Source organism: Coffea arabica, chromosome 3c (assembly GCF_036785885.1).
Source record: "Coffea arabica cultivar ET-39 chromosome 3c, Coffea Arabica ET-39 HiFi, whole genome shotgun sequence".
NCBI lineage: Eukaryota > Viridiplantae > Streptophyta > Magnoliopsida > Gentianales > Rubiaceae > Coffea > Coffea arabica.
Genome location: NC_092314.1, coordinates 8443195 through 8471162, shown reverse-complemented (window position 1 = coordinate 8471162; position 27968 = coordinate 8443195). Strand labels below are relative to the sequence as shown.

At 37.1% G+C, this 27968-nt stretch overlaps 1 protein-coding gene across 3 annotated transcripts; it reads left to right on the top strand.

Annotated features, from left to right (window-relative positions):
- The first annotated feature begins 777 nt into the window (after positions 1 to 777).
- On the top strand, positions 778 to 19697 carry LOC140037615 (disease resistance protein RGA2-like). Of its 3 annotated transcripts, none has more exons than XM_072082183.1 (14): positions 778 to 4063; positions 4630 to 4761; positions 13640 to 13676; positions 13758 to 13951; positions 14887 to 14923; positions 15005 to 15129; positions 16038 to 16074; positions 16154 to 16380; positions 17217 to 17253; positions 17337 to 17578; positions 18188 to 18224; positions 18310 to 18551; positions 19234 to 19270; positions 19352 to 19697. In XM_072082183.1, exons 1-14 carry the CDS (start codon positions 788 to 790, stop codon positions 19462 to 19464), a joined length of 4773 nt encoding a protein of 1590 aa, XP_071938284.1. In that variant the 5' UTR covers positions 778 to 787; the 3' UTR covers positions 19465 to 19697. The 3 variants fall into 3 exon arrangements, with proteins under 3 accessions (XP_071938284.1, XP_071938283.1, XP_071938285.1); XM_072082182.1 differs by having other exon boundaries at positions 15002 to 15129; XM_072082184.1 differs by lacking the exons at positions 18188 to 18224; positions 18310 to 18551; positions 19234 to 19270; positions 19352 to 19697 and having other exon boundaries at positions 15002 to 15129; positions 16154 to 16285; positions 17337 to 17536.
- The last annotated feature ends 8271 nt before the right edge of the window (positions 19698 to 27968 follow it).

Genomic DNA, 27968 nt, shown 5'->3' with positions numbered 1-27968 from the left:
TATTAACAAGTATAGAATTAAAATTATGAATTGAATTGAAAAATAACATCAAATTTTAGGACAATACTTATAAAGTATCAAATATTTGAGGTATATCAATAAATTTTAACAATTTAGGGGGTCAAAACATAATATTAAAAAGTTTGAATTTTTTTAAAAAAAATTATTGTTGAACCGGAAAAACCGATTTTTTTCCGGTCAAACCTGGTCAAATCCAATTTTTGACCGGCTTTGACCTGGTTTTAAATTTCCGGTTTTTTAATATGACTCGAACCGACTATCTGACCGATTCCTGGTTCAATCGGTTCGACCGGCCGGCCCGATCCGAGTTTTAAAACAGAGGTATTTGATTTGTTTTTGATGACTTATTAGTTTTTGGTATTTCACTTTGACCCTTTAGCTTCAACAAGTTATAAATTGACCCATAGCATTTCTAAATTAAATTTGTAGTCTCATTTAATACGAGATAAAAGTCCTTTGTATTAGTTATAAAATCACCCACTGTGCCAAGTTTAGGGATATCTTCTACGTCTTTTTTTATCTTCTTTCTTTTTCACCTAATTTATCTTCTCTTCTTTTCTATTCTGTCCTAAACTGCCAAGATAGCTACCAATATCTATACTACCAATCTTGCTGCAAATTTTGGCTGACCGATTCTCTCCAAGCACTCAAAATGGTGCAAAGTGCAGAACTCCTTTTGTGCGTGCAGTTCACTTGTACTTGTTCTTAATTTGTTGTCGGTAACATCTAATATCACTCCTGATAGCAGTTATTGGGAGAAATTAAGATGGCTGCAACTGAAGCTGAACCTTATGTTGGACTTGTTAATGTGGAGGGGCTCCTGCGAAAGGCAGAATCATTCACTGATGGAGAATTTAGTGGCATGGCAGCTAAACTGGGTATTGAAGGTCATCTCGACAAATTGATCCGTAGTTTGACAACGATAAACCACTTTATCTTCGACGCTGAGACGCGCATTAATCTTTCTGGAGTTAGGAGCTGGCTCAAAGAGATCAACTTGCTATTTGCCCCGTTGGATGATCTGCTCGATGAGTTTGCATATGAAGCCCGCCGGCCGAAGGTGAAGCTGGACAAAGTAGGCAGATTCTTTTCTGCCTCCAACCGAAACAGAAAGATGAGTCATAGGTTGAAAGATGTTGGCTCGAAATATGAAGGATTAGCTCGTCGCGCTTCGGAAATAAATGTGGCCAATGCAAGTGGACAACATGATCATTTCCGACGTCGGGAAACTGATTCTTTTTGTGCAAGGTCAGAAATTATGGTAGGAGGTGCTGATTTGCTAAACTTGAAAGAAAAGATACTGGGTGCTGGAAATGATCCAGATTTATCCTTCATTAGCATAATTGGCATGGCGGGCATCGGAAAAACTACCCTTGCTAAAGTAGTCTACAATGATGATGACGTGATGTATCATTTCGATGTGAAAATTTGGATCTGCGTGTCGAAAGAGAGTAATACTTTTAGGATTTTGCAACATATGTTAGAGAGTTTAACCCACCACCCCGTTGATGAAATGTCAATAGAAACAGTTTTACTGAAGCTACTAGAAAGGTTGAAAGGGAAAAAGTATCTGCTTGTTCTTGATGACGTTTGGGAACAGGATTACAGTATGTGGGATTCATTTACCAAGTATTTGCTAAAGCTTGGTGGTTCTAGAGGAAGCAAAATACTGGTAACCACTCGTCTAGAACAAGTTGCTGATTTATTTAAACCAGGTTCAACCTATAAGGTAAATTTTCTGCCAGAGGAATATTGCTGGAAATTGTTTCGGCAAATAGTAATTGAAGGAAGTGGGCGAGGAATGACCCAACAACAAGAGGAAGTGGGTAGAACGATAGTCAATAGTTGTGGAGGTCTTCCATTGGCTGTAAAAGCAATGGCAAGTATCGCACGCTACAGGAAAATTGAAGACTGGGATAAGTTAGCAATAAATGAAGCACCAGGTTCTGAATTTGTCGATGATGTCCTAAAGTTGTCCTATGATAATTTGCCTTCAATATCACTAAAACAATGCTTCCTTTATTGCTCTATTTTCCCAAAAGGCTCTCTCATGGAAAAGGATGAACTAATACAACTTTGGACGGCACAAGGATTGCTTAATCCACCGCAAGGAAGGAATTTGAGTATGGAAGATTTAGGAGCCGAGTATCTTGGTATTTTAGTGGGGACATCAATTTTGCAGGATGCTGAACTAGATGAGGTTGATGGGAAAAAATTCTACAAGATGCATGATCTTTTACATGACCTTGCTTTGTCCTTATCAAAATATCAATGCTCGATTATGGAGGGGGAAAAAGTTGCAACGGATCATTTTGGTGTACATCTATCTGTGATTAATTGCGAAGTATCCGTTTCAGAACCCTCGAAGAACGAGTGTAAAAGGCTTCGAACATTGCGGTGGGTGAACAGTGGAGTTCTTGGAGACTTGTTGGCATACGCTACTTCTCTTCGTGTCTTAATTGTGGATGATTGGTCGCTTGAGGAGTTACCAGCTTCAATAAGCAAATTAAAACTTCTATATTATCTGGACATCTCGAAGACCAAAATTCAAGAACTTCCAGATACAATTTCAACACTCTACAATTTGCAAATCTTGAGACTCTATGATCTTATAGGGCTGCCAAAGAATTTTGAGAATTTGGTTAATTTGAGACACCTTTATATTGGTCCGGGACACCTTTATATTGAGAAGCCCAGAGACTTGGACAAGTTGAGTGCCTTGCCTTCTCAAGCTGAAACAGTGCTCAATCCTTCATCTCTTAAAGCATGCTTTAAAGTTCATTTACACGACAATTATCCGACTGAGAACTTTAAAAAGTTGTCGGACCTTCCAGATTTGTATTCATGTCTCAGGATTTATCGCCTTGAGAATGTGAGTGGCTATGAGAAGGAGAAGGAGGAGGAGAAGAAGGCCATCAAAGAAGAGCTATCAAGGATATCAAAGATATCAACAATAGAAAGCCTAAGGCTTCACTGGAATGCAAGGAGGGAAAACTGCTACGATGAGGGTGTTTTGGAAGACCTTCCACCTCACTCGGACATAAAACATTTGGCAATTGAAAATTACAAAGGTACGGCATTTCCTTCCTGGATGCAGAATACAAGCGAGCCACCGATACTTCACCATCTAGAGAAGATTGAGTTGGAGGACTGCAGCTATTGTGAGCAACTTCCACCATTGGGGCACCTTCCCTTTCTCAAAGTTGTCAAAATAAGTGGGATGGTCAATGTCAAAAGTATTGGGGCCGAATTCTATGGTCTTACAGATGTCGATGGTCAAAGTAGCAGCAGTGGCAGTCCTTTGACTGCACGAACAGTGTTTCCAAAATTAAGAGAACTCACACTAAGGGAGCTGATAAGTCTAGTGGAGTGGTCTGAACCTGTAACTCTTTCAAATCATGTCTGTCCTCTTCTGGAGAAATTTGAAGTTGAGCAATGCCCCAAACTGAAACGCCTCCCAAACGTAATAACCAGCAGCCATGAGCATCTGCGCCGGCTAGAGGTTGCCTGGTGTGACAGTTTGGATTGCCTACCAGAGGGAGTTGTTGGACTTAAGTCACTCGAGGATTTAGAGGCACGTGGCCTACCATCTCTTTCAAAGCTGTCCATTGGACATTGTCGCAACCTCACAAGTTTGACAATAGGTGGCATCTCAGACGTCGACAACACTCAACCTCTGCATTTGACAGAAGGGTCAGGAGAACTTGCATCTCTGCCCGAGCAACTCCAATATCTCTCAGCTTTGAAATTTTTCACAATATCCGGTTATGGTGGACTGGAGAGTCTTCCAGAGTGGTTCTCTAAGTTACAATTCCTTCAAATTCTGAAGCTTGAGTTCTGTTGGAAGCTTATGCATTTGCCAGAAGCAGAAAAAATGCAACAACTCAAGAATTTGGATGAGCTTGATATCTGTTATTGCCCCCTTCTGGAGGCGAGGTGCACCAAAGGAAGCCGCCCAGAATTGCACAAGATCTCCCACATTCCCAGAATTATGATAAATTTTGAAGAAATCAAATTTCGCCCACTAAATAAGAATAAAAATGTAAGCTTCTTTTATCCAGTGCATCTTCTCTATTAACTTACTGAAAACCGCCTAAATTAGCTTGCCTGTCCCCTATTCCTTCCCTCATTTTTTTTTTTTTTTACTTTTTTCGAGTTTTGGTTTCACTTGATGGTCAAAGCTTCTTGGATTCAGACCCCCCCTCCTCCCAACAAAAACAAAAAAAAAGTTTTTTTTTTTGAAATACTGTCTATAGTTTTATTTTTTTAAAGAAAAAGGGGAGTGTTTATATTGCAAATTTTTTTCAAATAACATTTCGCTTGTATCATAAACACGTTTTTTAATTTACCTGTTTATATTTTTAACCACTTTTTTATCTCACATACATCACATCACGAAAAATGATATATTAGTTATTCTAAACGATATTTGAAATAATACTCAATCAAAAGGATTAAAAAAAACTATCCCCTATCTTTGTTATCAGTAGAACACTATCTACATTATTAATATTCTTGTGGTGATAGACTAGGGTGAGTGGGATAAGGAGGTTATGTGTCTAAACAACCACAAATCAAGTTTTTATATTTCCTACATTTTGTTTTCAGACAACCAACGCACAAACTCAGAGAAATAAAGAGAAAGATATTGAGAAATCTGGGAACCGAGAAAGGAATGAGGGAGAAGGGGAGCAACAAGGGAGAAGCGCAGCATCCTCTTCCTCGCAACTGCCGGATCAAGTAAGACCTGAAACTCTATTTCTTTTGATTCAACCATTTTCCTAGGCGTCAAATTCCTTCATGAATTCTCCTAGATTATGTCTCGAATTTTTTTTCCATGACTTTGATGGCTTTGGTAATTGATTTTGTCATGCGTTGACGGTTGGAAATTCATGAAAACTCATTTTGCTACCAATTTCCAGTATTGGCATTATTTCCAGTGTTGCTCTTCATGTTCAAGTTTAAATGTTTGTCGGTGGTGTTCCTCCTAGAAACAGTTATCAATCTTAAAGTTTCAAAAGTAACAAATTACATATGAAAAAGATTGGGTATGTCCGTCTTGTGCCTCAACCAAGAGGACATTTATTACACTTGTTATAACAGATGTAACAAAACAAGTGAACAAACAAGAACACAAGAACAATTTTGGGAGAAATCAGATTTTATTAGGGTTGGAACGAATCAGAATTATTTACAGACTGAATATAAGGTGTATATATACAATCAAATAACCAAACAGATTGGACCCAAAAATAGGTCCAAAACCAAGACCCAAAATAGAAACAGACGTCCCCGAACAGCTCAACGAAGGTCGAAGACCTGATTTAAGACATCTCAACAAATCTCCACCTTGACCTGAATCTTCTCGGAAACAGATGTAACAGACGCACTAATGAAGTACCAGACGTACTCAGAGTCTTCTCTTACCATCAGAATTGTCTTTAAGTACCATCAGAATGCTCATAAGGGCCATCATAAACTTAGGACATTTAGCAAATCCAAATAATGTTTGAACTTACTATGAGAAATCGGCTTGGTGAACATATCAGCAGGATTGTCAGCAGTGCCAATCTTCTTCATCTTGATCCTTGTCTTAGATCTCAAGAAGTGATATCGGACATCAATGTGTTTAGTCCTCTCATGATGGACTTGATCCTTGGCTAGACATATTGTACTGAGACTAACAAAATATACATTAACCTGATCCTGATGTAGGCCAAGATCTCCAACTAGTCCCTTTAACCAAATTCCCTCTTTAACAGCCTCCGTTAGTGTCATATACTCTGCCTCAGTAGTGGACAGAGTCACTGTAGGTTGTAGAGTTGCTTTCCAACTAACTACAGAATGCCCAAGAGTGAAAACATAACCAATCATTGACCTCCTACTATCAACATCTCCAGCATAATCAGAATCTGAATAGCCTGTAACTAAACACTCTGTATCACCTCCATAGATGAGACCAACATCAGATGTACCTCTCAGGTAACGAAAGATTCGCTTCACGGGCAGCCAGTGCTCCTTCCCAAGATTAGCCATAAACCTGCTAACAACACTAACTGTATGTGCTAGATCAGGTCTAGTGCAGACCATGACATACATCAAACTGTCCACTGCACTAGAATAAGGAACCTTAGCCATATACTCTACCTCTGTTTTTGATTGTGGCGCGAGTGTAACAGATAGTTAAGTATTCACTGTATTCGGAGTATTCAAGGGATTTGCTATAGACATGCCAAATCTGGACAGTGCCTTCTCAATATAGCTCTTCTGTGATAAGAAAAGTTTCTTCTGACCTCTATCCCTGAAAATCTCCATTCCCAGAATTTTCTGTGTTGCACCTAAGTCTTTCATCTCAAACTCTGCACTGAGAAGACCTTTCAACTCTGTATATCAGCTTTGTTTCTCGCAGCCATGAGCATATCATCTACATATAGAATCAAGTAGATCATCGAACCATCTTCATGTTTGTTGTGATATACACAACAATCATACTGACTCTGTTGTAGCCGAGCTCAATCATGTAACTGTCAAACCTTTTGTACCACTGCCTTGGAGACTGCTTTAATCCATACAAGGATTTCTTCAACTTGCATACATAATCTTCTTTTTCTGGAACATGGAATCCATCTAGTTGAGTCATATAAATCTCTTTCTTTAACTCTCCATGTAGGAAAGCTGTCTTCACATCTAGCTGCTTAAGTTCTAAGTCCTGATATGCAACCATTGCTAATAGCACCCTGATAGAAGTGTGTCTGACCACTGGTGAGAAAATCTCAGTGTAGTCTACTTCTTCTCTTTGAGTGAACTCTCTTGCAACAACATGTGATTTATACTTGATGCCCTCAGCTAGAGAGATTCCTTCTTTCCTTTTAAAGACCCATTTACAAGTCACAACCTTTCTCTCTGGTGGCCGTTTGGCCAATTCCCAAGTGCTGTTCTTGTGTAATGACTCTATTTCATCACCCATTGTAGCAAGCCATTGAGCTGACTTACTGTCCGAAATAGCTTCTATGTAGGTGGAGGGCTCAGAAAAATTCACCTCCTCAGCAACCTGAAATGCATAGCTTACAAAATCCCGATACTTGCTGGGAGGTTGTACTCCCACTTTCCTCGCATGATCATAAGCAATACCATGCTGCTGAGTTTCTGATGCAGTATGGGATATAGGTACCAAACTTTCTGGTGAAGCAGGTTCTGGAGACTACTTCTGCAGAAGGTTCAGTTTCAAAAGATAGTTGTTGATGATCATCAAGTTTCTGCTGTGATTCAAAACCATTTTGAATGACTTGTAGCTCTACCTATTTCTCAGAGCCTGCAGTTTCTCCAACAACAAACTTCACAAGAGGGTTAAGTATAGAGTTGTCATCAAAAATTACACTTCTGCTAAGTATAACTTTCTTTTGTGAGCGTGACCAGATTCTATACCCTTTAACCCCATCTCCATATCCCAAAAACACTCCCTTTTTAGCCCTTGGTTCTAACTTGCCCTCACTGACATGATAATACGCAGTACAACCAAAAGCCTTTAAACTTGAGTAAGTAGGGGACATACTATACCACACTTCATAAGGTATCTCGCAGTCTATACCTATATGAGGTGCACGATTGATCAAGAAGTAGGCTATACTTACTGCTTCCGCCTAGAACCTCCTTGGCAACCCAGCATTAAAGAGCATACACCGTGCTCTCTCTAGAAATATCTGATTCATGCGTTCTGCTACACCATTTTGTTGTGTTATGTGTCGAATTGTGCGATGCCGAGCAATTCCTTCATCTTTGCAGAACTCATCAAACTCCTTTGAACAAAATTCCAGACCATTATCATTTCGCAGCCTTTTGATCTTCTTTCCGGTTTGATTCTCCACTAAAGCCTTCTACTGCTTGAAGTTCTTGAAAGTTTCACCTTTTTCCTTCATAACGATTACCCAAGTCATCCTTGAATAATCATCAATCATGGATAAGAAGTACTGACAGTCTCCCAAAGACTCAACTCGTGAAGGACCCCAACAGTCAGAATGGATGTAATCAAGTGTTCTTTTTGTCCTGTGAATTGCCTTTCCAAACTTTCTACAATGTAGTTTACCGAAAGTGCAATGTTCACAGAATCCAAGATCGGTGACCTTGTGGCCTTCTAAAAGATCACGTTTAGACAGAATCTGCATCTCCCTTTCGCTCATATGACCAAGCCTAATGTGCCATAACTTGGTCATATCAGACCTGCGATCTTCAGAAAATGCAACAGCAGCGGTTGCAGAACCTGTTAGCATACAACCTTGTAAGATGTACAGGGTACAATGCTTAACTCCTTTGAGAGCTACTGATGAACGTTTACTGATGCACAATTCTCCACATTCCTCTCTGAAACTGAAACTCTTACTGTCCAGAGCACCAAATGATATCAGATTTTTCGTCATTTGTGGAACATGCCTGACTTCGTTTAGTGTGGCAACGTTTCCAGCTTATGTCTTGATCTTAATAGAGCCAATCCCAATAGCCTTGCAGACAAAGCTATTAGTCATCAAGACATTTTCGCTAACTATCCGCTCATATGTTGTAAACCATTCCCTGTTTGGACATATGTGATAGGATACCCTAGAATCAAGAACCCACACATCAGAGTGATATGTTGGTTCGTTTACAATTAGGGCCAGATCTTCCTCTGAATTTACCGCTTCCTTTTCTGCAACTGAAACTGAAGCATGTTGTTTTTCCTGCTGTTTCTTCTTCTTGGAACAATTAGATTTCCAATGACCCTTTTCCTTGCAGTAGTTATAGACATCATGTAACTACTTCTTTTTCCAGACTTCCTTTTCCCCAATTTTCCTTTACCATTGCTGACAACTAATCCAGCAGCCTGATTATCTGTAACATTACCAATCGTCTTATGGCGCAACTCTCTAGTATACAGTGCTGATCTTACTTCTTTTAGAGTCAAAGTAGCTTTGACGCCAATAAAAGACTGAACAAAATTCTCATACGACAACGGTAGAGGCACTAACAGAATCAACGCGGCATCCTCATCCTCAATTTTAATATCAATATTACGCAACTCAAGAAGAATCGTATTTAATTGATCTAAATGTTCTCGAAGAGGAGTACCTTCCTGCATACACAGACTGAACAGACGTTGCTTTAACAGCAACTTGTTGGTTAAAGACTTTGTCATATAGAGACTTTCAAGTTTAACTCACAAACCTGTAGCAGTTTCTTCATTGGCGACCTCGGTGATGATATCATCTGCCAGACACAGCATGATTGTCAAGTAAGTCTTTTCCTCCAGGCTCATCAACTTTGCATCAACGGGATCCGATTTCTTCTTCGTCAGCGGACTCCACAAACCCTGTTGCTTTAACAGAGCCCGCATCTTGATGCATCTTGATCTGCCATAGACGGAAACTATTTCTCCCGGTGAACTTGTCGACCTTGAGTTCAATGCAGACATATTGTTGCGAGATCCGAACCCTAGCACGAACCGAGCTCTGATACCAGTTTGTTATAACAGATGCAACAAAACAAGTGAACAAACAAGAACACAAGAACAATTTTGGGAGAAATCAGATTTTATTAGGGTTGGAACGAATCAGAATTATTTACAGACTGAATATAAGGTGTATATATAACCAAATAACAGCGAGACCCTCGAACAGCTCAGCGAAGGTCGAAGACCTGATTCAAGCCATCCCAACAACACTAATTAATAGTAAACTAAAAGAAAAAAAAACACATTAAGTAATGAAACAATCAAAACTTCAAATGGAAACTGAATTGCAAAACTGCCCCAAGCTTCCCACCATCTAGTCAATTCTTTACTCTAAATGAAACAAATTCTAACAATCAATTGACACTAAAGCTAAAATTGAATTGCTTATTACCACTGTAACTAAACAATGTTATTAAACAAAGTTTGCTATCAGCTATGAATAACAAAGATTTAAACAAGAAGGGTAACAAGATTGGAAGTGTGCTGCAGATTGGTGATTGATTCTCCCTTCTTATCTGGGTCAATCTCCCTTTTGTATTACCTGCTTCAAATTTCATCCCTGGCAGATTTACTTTGCAATTTTGTCATTATCTCTTCCAAACTCAATGCAGTTGACTGGGATACATGTTTTGTTGACTTTGCTTTTATTGATGCCCTTAGCAATCCTATGAATTTTTTCCCTTTTTCCCGATCCACACCTTTCTCACTTCGGATACCTAATTGATGTAGCCCTATAAGGCAATTGATGCATTCTTTAGCCCAACAGATAGGAAAGCATTCAATCGATCACCTCTACTCTCAAACTTGGCTTCTCAAATCTACCTATTTATTGCTATATTGTATCACATCCATCGTATTCCCAACTATCAAGGCCAGAATTTGAACTCTAAACCTAATTGGGGGAGATATCTAAGAGTGCTTTTTTGGCCATTGAGAGCACAATGTATTCTTGTTATGCCCTCTTGGTTTATTATGTATGTTGTAATCCATTATACTTCATTTATGTGGTTAACTATTAAACAACCCTAGTTGTATTTGTATGATGATGGCGATAAACATAGAAATCTTCCTAACCAAAACTTTTTACCTACCCATGGTTGGTCAAAAAAAAATGATAACATTATTGTGAAATAGTTTAATGATAAAAAATACAAAAGTACAAATAAAATTAATAAAAAATGAATTACACATTTAAATATGAAAGCGAAAGAAAAATACACAATGTAAATAGAAATAAAAGAAAAAAAATAAAAATAACAATTAGGTGTTTTAGATTATTTACAACTCATATTAACAGAAATAACACTAAAAAGATAGCAAAGAGTTCATATTCCAAGGATATGCATCCATTTAATTAAAAAATGGGGCATTTCACTTCATATTCAACAACTTCATCAAAACATCAACAAATTCAACTCTACAATGTGAAAAATAATAGAAGAGCATGCAAACAACATTTGTGCAAAAATTTAAGTTTCATTTGGTATGAAAATTCAAGTTCCCCAAGTCAAAGTAACAAAAAACAAAAGGTATATCATTTAAAACGTCTTTCACATTTCGCTAAATGAATTTTTCGTTCTTCATTTTTAAAATATTAACTTTACATCTTTTATAAATTTAAAATCATAAAATTTGGTCCCAACCTAAGTTTCGACCAGTTTTTAGGCTAAAATCACTATGTAACCCACATGCAATAATTTTTATATAGAAAAAATATTTTAGATTCCACTTTTTTAGTGGCAATAATAAATTTTTGTTGGGTCAAATTTCACATATTTATGAAAAAAAATGAATATAGTTTGGATCAGATCTTATTTTTTTAGGTGCAAAAATGAATATAGATTGGATTATCTATTTAACTATAAATGGGATCTAACATTTTTGTCCCTAAAAAAATAACCATGTATGAATAATGTGATGAATTCAGGGTATAAAAAATGATAAAAAACTTAGGTTGGGGCCAAATTTTACAAACTTGAATTTGTAAGGAACGTAAAGTCAATATTTTAAAAGTAAATGATGAAAAAATTCATTTAGCAAAATATGAGAGTCGTTTAGAACAATTTGTCCAAAAGCAAAAGCCACTTCTATATTCACTCTATGAATCATCAGTAGGTTCGAATTTTACTATTGCAATTTGTTTATATTAGCAAAACAAAAAATAAACGATAAGAAATGCAAAAGAAGTAATCAAAGATATAATCTTGTACATGCCATTCTAATTATTGAAATATATCTCAAAATCTTTAGTATTTCTGTTAAAATTTTGATGATTTTATTGAAAATTTCATGTTCCAACTCAAAGAAAGCATAACTGGACTCTGGGTGATAAATAGTTTCGTCCAAAAATGGATTAGGTGGAGGGGTGAAAACATGGCATAATAGAAGACTTAGGTTTCGTTTGATAAAACTGAATCTGAATTCTGAAGTCTGAATTCTGAAGTCTGAATTCTGAAATCTGACTACTGAAACAATTAATTTGCTGAATTTTGACCACTGAAAAAAATATATGAATGTCTGAATTTTAATGCTAAACATATTTTTACTGTTTGATAAATATTTATAGCTGAATGCTTAATAAATTTAATTTGACAATTTTGCCCTTATATCATTTCATTCAAAAAAGAAATAGAATCTATGATTTAATTAGTTTAAAATTGTAAGGTATGAAAATGACAATATTTATTTTTAAATCAAATTAATATAAAAGATGAAATATATTATATGAGGAGAATGGAGAAGATGTGAAAGTTATTAAAAAGGGAGAAAAGAGAAACTAAAAATTGTTAGATAGAAAATATTAGGTTGTTTAATTAGATAAGAATTTTGAACATAATTAACAAACAATGGTAGATTTGGTAGATAAGATAAGGTAGTTGAAGTAATTCTATTGATTCTTATCAGAATTAAGCATTCAGTTAGGATTCTTGTGCTGAAAAAAATAAACACAGGCTTAGCACTGCTTAACAAGTTCAGCAAATAGATTTTCATTTATCAAACACTCAAAACATCTGAATGTTTGAAAAAATTCAGATTCAGCACTTTTTTATGTTATCAAACAGACCCTTAGAATTACAGAAATAAAAAAAAAAACCAATTTGTTTATTCCATTATCCTTTAGAAAATCGATCTTATAAGTTAAACAATAACTTTATTAAATATATATAAATTCTATTTGCTTCTCGTATGCTGGATGCCATAGTTTTTTTTTTTTTCACGCTTAACAACAGTGTTTTGTGATAAAGAAACTATAATCTTATTATTTAAGTCTAATAAATATTATAAGTTGACAGTAATTTTGGTTAAATATGATAGTATCAAAATCATTAGCCCAGAGTTTAAGCATAAGTTATATAAACAGCTGAAAAAAAATGTTTGGAAAACTTTAGATATATGACTTCAATGTAAATAATGTTTTCATAAATAAATGGTAAAATGAAAAAGAAAAACAAATTATATTATGGTATTGACAATTAGAATTTCACAAAGATTTTTAATACCAAAAATGTTTTATTTTAGGATAGTATAATCAGATGCTTTATTACTAGTAGAAAAGAAAAAGCTCTAAGCCTATTTGCTTCAGCAGTAAAACTAGATGCAGAAACTGGTTCAGTACTTCATGAGATTAATAGACTTTCCTCAAAGATTCTAGGCACTCTATCAGGACAAATAAATCAAGATAGCCTTATCACCTTTGTTTGGGGTCAATAAGATGTTCAAATTCTGACACAAATTAATGGATAAAGCAAATAAAGACAATTTATCTACCGTATTTGAGTGTTAAACAGCCTCAGAATGGGGAATATGCATTCGAGTAATGGAGAACTCCTGTTCCCTCAATAGCTGGACTACAATGATTAGGCCATAATTCAATAGAGACCAGGTTATAACAAGCAAATTTTGAGAGAAGAACTCGATTGGAAGTTTGTTCACTGTTTTCCTCTCATGCTGAATTCACTCCGTCAGAAGCAAGAAACTTCAATTATGGAAAGTCTCATGGGGTAGTTTTTAATCTTACTAGAGGCACCTAAAGAGTTCCGGCACTTCTGGGCCTGGTACATCGCTTATATGAGGTCGATTGATATAAAACGTATTTCCCCTTGCTTTTTGGCTGATTTTGATGTTAAAATTGTGCAGAGCGCTGGAGTTGGCAATGAGGAAACGTTGATCAAAGGTTTTTGCTTTTTACTTTCCTTTCTTTTCCTGTTCATCTGAAATTTTGCCCATTGGTGATGAACTTAGTCAATTTTTGCAGATAGCGCTTCTCCGCCTAAGCCATCTCAACAGCAGGAACCGACTGCTATTGGATCCAATTCTACTGATGATGTTCCTTCTGTTGAATCAAAAGATAAAGGCAAAGGCAAAGCGAAGCTATCCGCTCAAACTGTGGTTGGTGGTCCTCCTTCCCGCAGCCGTGGCATTGTGATTAATGAAGGAGGTTTCAAAGAGGTAAAACTCTGAATAAAATTAACAGACGAATTTTTTGAGCTATAATTTTGTACCAATGCAATGGTCCAGAACAAATTTTCGACTCCAGTAGCTACTAGACATTAATTATTGCCTTGATTTCCTGCTTATGATAACTAGGCATGAAATCTTTAAAATGTTATGCAGCCGAAGAAAGGGTTAAAGACATAGGCACAATTTGAGAAAATAACTCAACTGTTATGTGGAACTTCTTTCTGTTTTTTCCGCCTAATGCTTGTTGCATGTCATCAAAGGAAACAAAGAACATGATAATTAGATCGAGTCATGCAAATTTCCTTATCAAAATTGCAAATAATCACTTTTGGAGTTTTGGAATTTGGTAACTGCCCGTCCTCATTCTACTCCCAAAATAGGTTGACAAAATATGTACGCTGGATTGACAAATGCCAGAAGTATACTATCATTACTGTATAGTCAATACCCATTTTACCAGAATGTCTAAAAAATAAGAAATCTTGCAAATTGAGAAAATCAAATGAAATTAGACATAACATAGGCTTTCAAAAAGCTGCAAGTTTATGTAGTGGCCTTGATAACTTGTTAAACATATCTGCCACCTAACAACTTTCTTATGGTATTGGCGGTTTATCAGTGAGCAACCCACTTGTGCTCAAATTAGACTAATGCAGAGTATTCACTCGATTGCTTCTTGGCCAATCGATTGTGCAAAGTCTTTAAGGTAGTTTTTATTCTTTCTACAGATTTTAACAACAATAGTGAAACATTAAAATTAATGGCTCCATAGTTTTACATAAGTTGGCTTTTGTTCCATCTCTATCGCCTATGAAGAATTCCAGCATTCTTTTTGGGGGGCATTGTACATATAAAACCGGGTTAATTGATATTAACGTTTTTCCCTGCCTGTTTTGCTGACTCTAATGTTTAACATTCTGCAGAGAGAAGGAGCTGGCAGTGACAGAACGCTTTACAAAGGTTTTTATCTTCACATTTCCTCCCTTTCCCCGTTTATTTGAAATTTACCCGTTTGCTGCTGAACTTGGTCACTTTTAGCAGATAGCGCATCTCCGCCTAGCCCATCTCTGCGGCAAGAAAAAACTGGTGTTGCATCTGATTCTAATGATGATGTTCCAGTATCAGCCAACCCTTCTGTTGAATCAAAAGGCGAGGATAAATCCAAGGTACACACTCTGCCTACAGTTGGTGGTGTTTCTTCCAACACCAATGGCATTGAGATAGAAGAAAGAGGTTCTAAAGAAATTAAACTCTCAAAATTAGCCAGCGAATTTTCTGAGGGATCATTCTTTTCCATTAAATTTTTGCTTTATTACTATGCCAATCTTCAGGGAAATATTCATTCAAGCATCAAGTACAAAATAACTAGACCCTTGATCTCTCGGTTACAATTGCTATGCCTAGTAAAATTTGCCATGGACGCTGACAAAGCCAGTAACCCCACGTCCCCATCCTCCTCTTGAAGTAGAATGCCCAATAGTCCATGCTGTATTCATCAATGACAGTAATGGACCATCATCATTATACGTGAATTGAGCAACTTGTACGCCCAACACACTAATACTCAGATTGTCTTGACACTAAGCACTCTTGTGCATTGCAAAAATAAATAAATAAATAAATAAACAATAAGAATGATAACCTTTAAAAAAAAATAGGTATAATAGGCAAGCTTATGTTTGTGATCCTGACAGGCTATTATGTTGGCCACCTACCATCTTTCTTCAGTGCTTGCACTTTCTCAGTCAATGGTATACACCTATAGCAAATGCTGCTGAATTATATCTTGTCAGTTTTGTTGTGCGTCAATTTCACCTGATGCAGAGTGTTCTCCTGAACTACGACAAAGCCTTGAGGATAGTTTCTAATTTTTCTTTAGATTTTGGCAACTATATGTAACTTCAAACTTGGTAGTGGCTCCAAAGTCGTAAATGTATAGTTTTTAGTTCTGAGTCTATTGCCATTGAAAAAATCCAGCATTGTTGGGCCTTTTACATTAATCGAACTAGGTTAGTTGATGTTGAAAATATTCTATCTGGCTTCTTTGCTGACTCTAATGTTAAACACTGTGTAGAGCGCAGGAGCTGGCAACGAGAGAATGTTGGTCCAAGGTTCTTTCCATTTCCTTTCTTTTTTCCCTGTTAGTTGCAAATTGAGCCTTTTGCTGATGAACTTAGTCATTTTTTGTAGATAGCGCATCTCTGCCTAACCCACCTCAGCTGCAAGAAATAACTGCAATTGGATATGATTCTAACGATGATAAGCCTTCTATTAAATCGAAAGATGAGGTTATGGCCAAGCTGCCCACTCCAACTGTTGTAGGTGCTGTTTCTTCCGACACCTATGGTATTTTCAATGATGAAAATGCTTCGAAAAAGGTTGAATTATCAAAAGTAGTCGTCAATGAATTTTCTGAGGTACAACTTTATTCCACTAAATTTTATGCTTTATCCCAATACATTTCAGGGGGAATATTCACTCAAGTAACAAATTAAAAATAGTCATCCCTTGATTTCTTGGTTTTTATGGCTAGGCCAAGATCCAATAAACCTAGTTACAAGAAGTGTTTTACCTTGAGGATAAAGCACAAGAACTTCACCCCTTCAGACCCTTTCTCCGTAGGGTTTGATATGTAAAAGAGAGCTCTGCACTGAAAATAGAAGGCCCAAAAAAAGGAACTTCAATCTCACCGATTGACTGAAGTATACCACCATCAGTACACGTTAGACAGTTTTTTGCATATATATAATTAATGCACTAATTCTCTGTATTTCCGGACAATGATAATTGTTATAGGTTGCAAAAAGAAGACAAAAAATCAGTGGGAGATAGCCTTTCAAATAACTTTGTACAATAGGCAAGTTTGTGGAGGGTACTTCATAAACCATTTTATATGCCACCTGTAATCTATCTCTCATTGTTTGTGCTTTATCGGTCAATGATTTCAAACCCATAGCAATTAGTGCCAAACTATATGTTGGCCTGATGCAAAGTATTCCCAATGGATTCTTGGTTAGCTGATTAAAGGAAAGCCCTGAGGGTAGTTTTCAAACTTTCTCAGTTACTGATGACCACTATATGACATTCCAAACTCAGGGGCACCAGAGTTTTTAATATGTTGGCTTTTAATCCATTTCTATCACCTCTGAAGACTTCCAGAGGTGCTAGGCCTCTTAGATTGATCAAAATCAGTTGATTGATATTGAAAATATTCTCTTTGGCTTCTTTGCTGACTCTAACGTTAACATTGCAGAGTTCGGGAGCAGGCAACAAGAGAGCGTTGGTCAAAGGTTTTTCTTCCTTTTTCTTTTCTTTCTTTCCCTGTTTATTTGAAATTTAGCCATTTGATGACAAACTTAGTCATCTTTTGCAGGTAGCAAATCTCCACCTAGCCTACCTCAGAAACAAGAAATAACTGCTGTTGGGTTTAATTCCGATGATGATGTTCCAGTATTGGCCAAGCCTTATATTGAATCAAAAGACGAGCGTACATCAAGGCTACCCGCTGTCACTACAGTTAATGGTGTTTCTTCCGGTACCATTGGCACTGAGATTGAAGAATTAGCTTCCAAAGAGGTTGAACTCTCGAAAGAATCAGTCAATGAATATTTTGAGGTACAACTTGATTCCAGTAAAATTCATGGTTTATGCAAATACAAATCTTTAGGGGCATAGTCACTCGCAAATAACATATAGAAAATTACCATTCCATTGCCTTCTTTGAAAATACCCACCCTCCTTTGAAAGTAGAAGGCCCAAAAATTGATGAATGTATTCATACAATACCAGAAGTACCATCATCATTATATGTAGAGAATACTTTTACATAATTGAGAAATTTGTGTATTTAAATAAATTCTCAGAGTGATTAGGCAATAAACATTCCTATAGATTGCAAAAAGACAACAAAATTTATGGTCGACAACCTTTCAAAAAACTTAGTACGATAGGCAAATGCAGAGTATTCCTTAGATAAATTCTTGGTCAGCCGATTAGAGGATTGCCTTTAAAGCGGCTTTTAATCTTCCTCGAGACTCTGACAACTATATGAAACTTCAAAATAAGTGGCACCGCAGTTGAAAATATGTTGTCATTTATTACATTTCTATTACCGCTGAAGAATTCCAGTACCGCTGTGCCTCGTATGTGGATCAAACCAGTTCAATTGGTATTGAAAATATTCTCCCTGGCTTGTTTGCTGACTCTAATGTTAACATTGTACAGAGTTCAGGAGCTGGCAATGGGAGCATACTGGTTAAAGGTTTTTTTTCCTTTTCCTTACTGCTCTTTCCCTGGTTATTTTGAAATTTGGCTGTTTGCTGATGGACTTAGTCATTTTTTTGCAGCTAGCACTTCTCCAACTTACCCACCTCCGCATCAAGAAATAACTGCTTTTGGATCTAATTCTGGTCATGCTGTTCCAGTATCGACTGGGCCTTCTGTTGAATCAAAGGATGAGGGTAAATCCAAACTACCCACTTTGAATGTGGTTGGTGGTGTTTCTTCCGATACCAGTTGCACTGCAGTAGAAGTAAAAGCTTCCAAAGAGGTTGAACTCTCGAAAGAATTAGCCACTGAATTTTCTGAGGTATACCTCTATTCGAGTAAAATATATGCTTTATCCTGATAAGGATCTTGTGGGGAATATTCATTCTACTAACAAATAGAGCCTTGGTTTCTTGCTTAAAATGGCTTGGTCATGATGCAACAGAAACCACGTTAAAACAAGCCTATTACATCCACCTGCAATCTTTGTGCGTAGTGAAAAAAGAAAGATTTAAAGATAAAAATCCGAAATAAAGGGATTCAAATCAAAGGCAAAACTAAACTTTTGATGATAACTCAACTGTTATATGGAAGTTCTTTAGTTGTTTTTGTCTAATGCTTGATGCACTCGATCCAATGTAAGAAAAGAACTTATAATCACATCGTTAATGCAGATTTTTTTATCATAAGGCAGAGATTTATGTATGGAGTCATTAAGCCTCTGTACCAATTCTTTACTAAAAGAAGAAGGCAAAAAGTTGTTGCTCGATTCACCAAGGATAGAAGTATATATTCTCGTCAATGTATGTTAAAGAATTGATCACATAGTTGAGTAATTTGTTAAGAGACCTCTTTTGGATATATTGCTTTTGAATCCACTTCTTTGGCTGCCGAACAATTCCAACACTGGTGGGCTATGACGTACATGGGACCAAACCAAGTCGATTAGTGTTGATAATATTTTCCTTGGCTTCTTAGCTAACTCTAATTTTAACATTGTACAGATTGCAGGAACTGGCAGAGAGAAAACGTTGGTCAAAGGTACTTTTCCTTTTCCTTTCCTTTCTTTCCTATTTTATTGGAAATTCAACCCATTGCCAATAACTAAGCCATTTTTTGCAGGCAACGCTCCTCTCATTAGCCCACCTCAGCAGCAAGTGATGGATACTATGGGATCTGATTCTGACGACGATGCTCGGTTTTTGGCCAAGCATTTCTACCAAATGAAACGCTAAATGTAAATCCAAGATGCCCGTTCAGACTGCAACTGGTGGTGCTTCTTCCTAGACCTATTGCTTGTTCCAAAGAGGTTGAACTCTCAAAAAGAATAAGGAAACAAATTATCTAGCTAGGGGAAAACTTTAATCTCCTCGTCCATGCTTTATTCGAATATGAATCTTCTTACACTCATTCTTGTGTTTTCCGTGTGTTCGTTGAATGCATACTTGCTACCAGGTTATGTGCGTTTTGTGCTGCTGTGCAAATGAGTTTTTTTTTTTATTAATTATTACTTAAAGAGGGCTTTCCTTAGTTACTTGAACCCATGATCAATCGATTCCCTTAATTACTTGAACCCATGACCAATCGATTACAAGCGAAATGTCTTGCCAAGTTACACTTCATTATCAAGGTATGCATATGAGTTTTAAGGGAGGATTATTTAAATTGGCTTGTGCAAGTGATTTTTTTTGGATGAGATGATGAGAGGGGAAAGAAATGGTCCTTAATTTCAAGTAAAAGGTGGTCTTTTTATTTGTTTGGACTTGGATTCAATTTTTTCTTCGTAAATTAGTCTTTGATACATATTCTTGGTTCAAAGCACAATTATTGAGCCCGATCATCAGCAATGCCTTTAATCAATTATATTGAGAAATAACCTATCTTAAATTCTTAGGTAATCATTACTTTAAGGAAATCAAATAATGGAAACTCACACTCCAATGCCAATCAAAATGTGTGCATCCAACTCAAATTGAAACTTGTTTAGTTAGGAGTTCACAATTTTTGCCCAGAACAACAACTAAAGATTATGGTCTTGTGTCACTTCATTCCTCAAATGCACGGTCAAGTATAGATATCCTACATTTATAGCAAAGGGGAAAATATCAAACTCAAAAAAAAATATTTAATCAAACCATTTGACTAATTTTTGTACAAACACATATATATAGAATGCTTGTTCTAAATTTGTTTACCTTTCTTGTTTTTATTGGTCCTCATTCTCTGTTGGAGGCTAGGTACTTATATAAGCATACTTATGTATAGGTGTGGTAAAAGCAAAACTTATACCACAGTTGAAACTCCTTTAGATTTTCACTTAGAATAAGCGAAATTACATGAATATCCTAGCACAGCAAATTTACTAATTAAAAAAAATAGATTTATTAAATTTGAATAACTATTAAAAACCCATGGCAAACTTAAGCCAAAATGTCTCCTATTGGGTTAAAATAGAACCCATCTATCTATTTATACATGTGCATTGCAAAGGGGTTTTTTAGTCATTATGTCCGTTGTAGAGGTTACTTAAGTTATACATTTATGGAGAATAATTGTAGTTGAAAAACTCACTAAATTTACTTTTAGGATTTTTTGTATTTTTATTAAAATACTCCAACATTATTATTATTATTATTATTATTATTATTACAACACATAAATTACATAAATTACAGATTTTTGGAGAACAATTTTAACTAAAAAACTGATTAAATCATTTTTAGGATTTTTTGTATTTTATTAAAAATACTCCAATAATATATGATATATTAATGCAACCAAAGCCAATCTATAAGCATCACCTTTGAAAGATTTCTTCAAGGAGTGTGCACAACAGATCATGTGTATGTCCACGAAATGCTAAACACAAATATTGGATTTTATGCCAAGTTTGAAAGGTTATAGGACAAGCAAAAGAGAGGTGCTGACAGGATCCAACCTCACTCTTGCAAAATTCTCACTGATTCTCCTTTAATTTTAAAATGCATATTGACATTCCCATAATTCGTAACTAACTTGCAACATATGTATTTACTATTTTGAGACTAGTTAATTGCAAATAGTGCACATAAATTTTTCCACATGAGTAAATAAAAAATAATGCTGATAAGAAAACACAACTTCTAATATTTCAAGTATACTGCTTAAATATATATATATATATATATATATATATATATACATATTTCAAGTATACTTAGTTATTTTCAAAAAAGAAATATTCTTAGTTAATTAGTGCTGTTTGAGTTTTGATAGCAGGAATGAAAGTCCCAATAGCAAAAAGAAGGATTCTGCACTCGTTTAAAATTTTGACAAAAACAGCAAAGACTAATTTGATTAGCGCCATTTGCAAGTTTTAATAGGACTGCATCTAGGACGGAAAGGAATTTTTGCAATCTTTTTTGCATGGCCTTCACACATTATTTTTCTCCCCTCCAACAATAAAATTTAAATCTTTGTCAACTCATCTGATAATCTTTCATAATACAAACAAATTTTTAGTTGTGTTTGGATGATGGTTTTAAAGAAGTACATTTTATCTTTCAATAAAATCTAAAAATAGCTATAGAAAAAGCGTACCATGTTATACATTTACATTAGCATCATGTAAATGTTAGGATCCAGGCGCGGAACAAACACTATTGAGATATCAAGTGCACAATAATTTAATGAGGAAACAAGTCACAAGCACGAAAGATAAACGACACATACAATATTTAACGTGGTTCGCCTCCACCATTGAACCTACGTCCACGGAGAGAAACCTATTCTTTATTATGAAAGGAAAACCATATACAAGAATACAACTTGAACCCAAACCCAACTCTTGTATACCATCTCTCATCTCCTAAGAACCCTCTCTCACACCCCTTGTATAAGGCTACATGATGCCCTTTGTGTCTCCTTGTGTGTCTCCCGTGTCACCTTGTGTGGTATGCCAACCCATCTATTTATAGGGAACATTACTGCCAAAAAATCAAATAACAATTGGAAACCAATACTATTTCCTAAACTAAATAGAATTTCTTGGCTACTACTTCAAGTAACTAAAACCAATTAGAAAAATAGTTACTTCCACACAAGATAAGAAATCTACCTAAAAGAATTTAAGCCAATTTCCTAACAAATCTCCACCTTGGCAAAAATTTCTTTTAGCAACCATTTGCCTTCAATTACCAAATAATATGGTACCAAACTACACACCCGAATCAATACAATCCTGACACCAAATTAATTCAATCGGCAAATGAACATGTGTAGTTACCCCGAGTTCAACCTCCAGTTGACTCGTAAGAAGGTGCCTCAATTCACCATCTCCCTTTGCAAGATTTTTTCTCACCACCACTTGCAATCTAAGATTCCCTTCTGTGAGCTCTAACCCTAACCATTGAGGCAACCAAGTGGTAAAATCACCATACTTCTTCCCATCCTCAGGACTGTCTCGTCACGTGTGGTTTCCAAAACTCCACCTAAAACGAAAAACTCGTAACTGTCAGAATCTTCTGGCGTATGGAAATTTGATCTCTTTGTTTCTTTGGGACACGTGCCACACCACCCAAAAAACATAACCAAAATCTAAAATTCACCGGGATGAAATATCAACCGTCGGAGGTGTGAGAAAGTCTCCACCGATTTACGTCCAAAATCAACATTGGACTCCACCTTTTCCTTGACTCTTGAATTACCTGCCTAGATTCACAGTCAAGCATCTCCATACTTTTTGACTTTTCATCCTTCACCATCAATGTTTTTTTGCCAAACCATTGAAACAAGGATACCACTCATTAAATTGTTCAATTAGTAACAACTACCAATCCATTTGATCTCAATAGTTAACTAGGATCCAACTACGAACCTTGAGCAGCCCAGTCTCGTAACCAGGCTCTGATACCACTTGTTAGGCTCTGAGAGAGCCAAACTCGAGGAGAATTTAACCATGAACTAGAATGAGAACCACAACCATGGGTTTGACACCACATCCAACCCAAAACCTTAAGGCATTGGGTCTATGGATCATTCCCACTTATATGTTCCTCATTCTACTCATCTCTTTTCGATGTGGGATATTGATTCACACTTGATATCACAACAATACATCCAAGAATTAACGTGGACTCTTCTTGATATCCAAGCCACGCCTTACCACTCCCACTGGCTTTTTATCCTGGACTCACTGTCCAACCGAACCATCGACTCTGATACCACTTGTTGGGCTCTAAGAGAGCCAAATTCGGGGAGAATTTAACCATGAGCTAGAATGGGAACCACAACCATGGGTTTGACACCACATCCAATCCAAAACCTTAAGGTATTGGGTCTATGGATCATTCCCACTTATATGTTCCTCATTCTAATCATCTCTTTTCGATTTGGGATATTGATTCATACTTGTTAGGATCCAGGCGCGGAAAAACACTATTGAGATATCAAGTGCACAATAATTTAATGAGAAAACAAGTCACAAGCACGAAAGATAAACGACACATACAATATTTAACGTGGTTCGGCTCCACCATTGAGCGTACGTCCACGGAGAGAAACTTGTTCTTTATTATGAGAGGAAAACCCTATACAAGAATACAACTTGAACCCAATCCCAACTCTTGTATACCATCTCTCATTTTCCAAGAACCTTCTCTCACACCCCATGTATAAGGCTACATGATGCCCCTTGTGTCTCCTTGTGTATCCCCCGTGTCACCTTGTGTAGTATGCCAATCTATCTATTTATAGGGAACATTACTGCCAAAAAACCAAATAACAATTGGAAATCAATACTATTTCCTAAACTAAATAGAATTTCTTGGCTACTACTTCAAGTAACTAAAACCAATTAGAAAAATAGTTACTTCCACACAAAATAAGAAATCTACCTAAAAGAATTTAAGCCAATTTCCTAACAAATCTCCACCTTGGCAAAAATTTCTTTTAGCAACCATTTGCCTTCAATTACCAAATAATATGGTACCAAACTACACACCCAAATCAATACAATCCTGACACCAAATTGATTCAATCGGCAAATGAACATGCATAGTTACCCCGAGTCCAACCTCCAGTTGACTCGTGAGAAGGTGCCTCAATTCACCATCTCCCTTTGCAGGATTTCTTCTCACCATCACTTGCAATCTAGGATTCCCTTCTGTGAGTTCTAACCCTAACCATTGAGCCCAACAAGTGGCATCAGAGCCGATGATTCGGCTGGACAGTGACTCCAAGATAAAAAGCCAGTGAGAGTGGTAAGGCGTGGCTTGAATAAGAGCGGGAAAAAAAATCATGCAGACTTGCAGTGAGGCAGGGGCATGTGGGCTCTTGAGCAAGAATCGTGCACTCCAGATTGAAGTGGGCTTGATGGAGTGGATGGGCTAGGGAGAGAGGTCCGATGTGGAAGAAATTCACAATTGAGGGGGAGATTGTTGGGATATCAAGTGTGAATCAATATCCCACATCGAAAAGAGATGAGTAAAATGAAAAACATATAAGTGGGAATGATCCATAGACCCAATACCTTAAGGTTTTGGGTTGGATGTGGTGTCAAACCCATGGTTGTGGTTCCCATTCTAACTCATGGTTAAATTCTCCCCGAGTTTGGTTCTCTCAGAACCCAACAGTAAAGCATGCCATAGTTTGGTCATATGTTGATTTTCGGATTCTAAATGGTTATAGCGGGTTGTTTTCCTCACAAAAAACTTTTTGTTATCAATGATAAATCTGTGTCTATTGCCTCCAACCCTCAATCTTGAAGGCGGAATTTACTGTCTCCATGGCCACAAATTCTGAACCAAAGCGAGCCTCTGAATTTCCTCCCCCCTTCTAGGCTACACCGGCAACATTAGTCCTAGCCATCTAAAAGATACCTTACCTTATGTTACACTTCAAAAGGGAAAGATGCATAGTGCGGAATGCAGATCTCCATCTGAGCCTGAAAACTCAATTCACTTGTGAGTTTTCTTAATTTGTTGTCTGTGCTTTCTGATTCCGCTCCTAAAAGTAGCAACAACAACAACAACGTTATCATCAACAACAGGTAGTGAGAGAAGTTAAGATGGCTGAACCTCACGCTGTTGGACTCGAGAGTTTGGGTGGGCTCCTAAGGAAAGCAGATAGATTCACTGAGAAAGGAGATTATTTAGCAGCATGGCAGCTAGACTGGGCGTTAAGGTTCATCTCCGCGACTTGATGGAATCATTGGAGGAAATTCAAGCTTTACAGTCCGCTGCTGATCAGATGAAGATTTCTGCTTCTGCAGCTTTGAAGGAGTGGTTCAATTGGCTTAAATTCTTTTAGGTAGATTTCTTATCTTGTGCGGAAGTAACTAATTTCCTAATTGGTTTTAGTTACTTGAAATAGTAGCCAAGAAATTCTATTTAGTTTAGAAAATAGTATTGGTTTCCAATTGTTATTTGATTTTTTGGCAGTAATGTTCCCTATAAATAGATGGGTTGGCATACTACACAAAGGCACACAAGAACACACAGGGAGACACAAGGGGTATTTTGTAGCCTTATACATGAGGTGTGAGAGAGAGTTCTTGATAGATGAGAGATGGTATACAAGGGTTGGGTTTGGGTTCAAGTTGTATTCTTGTATAGAATTTTCCTCTCATAATAAAGAACAGGTTTCTCTCCGTGGACGTAGGCTCAATGGTGGAGTCGAACCATGTTAAATATTATGTGTCGTTTATCTTTCATGCTTGTGACTTGTTTTTTATTAAATTGTTGTGTATTTGATATCTCAATGTTGCTTATTCCGCGTTTGAATCCTAACAAGCTGTTGGGCTCAGAGAGAGCCAAACTCGGGGAGAATTTAACCAAGAGCTAGAATGGGAACCACAACCATGGGTTTGACACCACATCCAACCCAAAACCTTAAGGCATTGGATCTATGGATCATTCCCAATTATATGTTCCTCATTCTACTCATCTCTTTCCGATGTGAGACATTGATTCACACTTGATATCCCAACAATCTCCCCTTCAATTGTGAATCTCTTCCACATCGGACCTCTCTCCCTAGCCCATCCACTCCATCAAGCCTACTTCAATCTGGAGCATACGATTCTTGCTCAAGATCTCACATGCCTTTACCTCACTGCAGGTCTACATGATTTTTTTTCTCGGTTCTTATCCAAACAACACCTTACCACTCCCACTAGTTTGTTACCCTGGAGTCACTGCCCAGCCAAACCATCGGCTCTGATACCACTGTTGGACTCAGAGAGAGCCAAACTCGGGGAGAATTTAACCATGAGTTAGAATGGAAACCACAACCATGGGTTTGACACCACATCCAACCCAAAACCTTACGGCATTGGATCTATGGATCATTTCCACTTATATGTTCCTTATTCTACTCATCTCTTTTCGATGTGGGACATTGATTCACACTTGATATCCCAACAGTTCAAAATGGTCAACGAGCTAAATGCCATGGCGGATGAACTGCTGGATGGGTTTGCATACGAAGCTCGCCAGCTCGGAGCTGTAGATGGCCTTCAGGATAAGAAGAAGTGGAACAAGGTATGTAACTTCTTTTCTAGCTGCAACTCATCGTGATCGGGAGGAGGAAGATAGTTCACGGGATCAAACTCGAGAGTTTAAGATATTGATATTTACCCGATCAAGGGCACAGGTTTGGGCTTTATTCGCAAATACGCATTGTGAATGCAAGTATGCAACTGCATAAGTCGAACAAATCCAGCCGACTGCTGATCCATTTTCTGTAGAATCGCAAATGTTCAAAGGAGGTGTTGATTCGCTGAAGCTGAAAGAAATGTTGCTGAGTGCTGGAAATGACAGGGACTTTTTCTTCGTTAGCATGGTGGGAATGGAGGGCATTGGCAAAACAACACTTGCTCAGGTAGTTTACAATGATTATGATGTGGTTAGTCATTTTGATTTGAGGATGTGGGTCTGGGTGGGGGAAGACACTAGTATAGATCGGATTTTGAAATCATTATTAGAATGTCTCACCTACATCGTCCTTGACAAGATGTCTGGCAGGGAAGGAATTCTGTTGAAACTTCTAGACAGGCTGAAAGGCAAAAAGTATCTGCTTGTCCTTGATGACGTTTGGCAGGAAGATCCCCAACTGACAAGTCCACTTAAAAATTGTTTGTTAAAGTTAGGTGGTTCAAGAGGAAGCAAAATATTGGTAACTACTCGGTCAGAACGAGTTGCCGGTTGCTGCAACCCGGATTAAGCTATCTCATAAATGTTCAGCCAGAAGAATATTGCTGGAAATTGTTTCAGCAAATAGCATCTGCACAATGTGGACCAGAAATGACCCCAAGACTGAAGGAAATGGGTGAAGCGATGGTAAGAAGATGCCAAGGTCATCCACTGGCGATAAAAACCATAGGAGGTTTGTTGTACACTAAGAAAGGTGATGAAGAGTGGAACAGTATAGCTACAAGTGAAACATGGGATTTTGATCCTATCCATTGTGCCTTACGCTTATCCTATATTCATTTGCCTTCAATATCGTTAAAATGTTTCCTTTATTGTTCTATTTTCCCAAAAGGATCTGTCATGGAAAAGGATGAACTTATACAACTCTGGATGGCGCAAGGATTGGTTAAACCATCCCAAGGAAGTCATTTGAGCATGGAAGATTTAGGAGCCTGGTATCTTGATGTTCTTGTGAGGACATCATTTTTGGAGAATGCCAAACAGCATGAGGTTGGTAGGAGAAAATCCTACAAAATGCATAATCTTTTGCACTAACTTGCTTCATACTT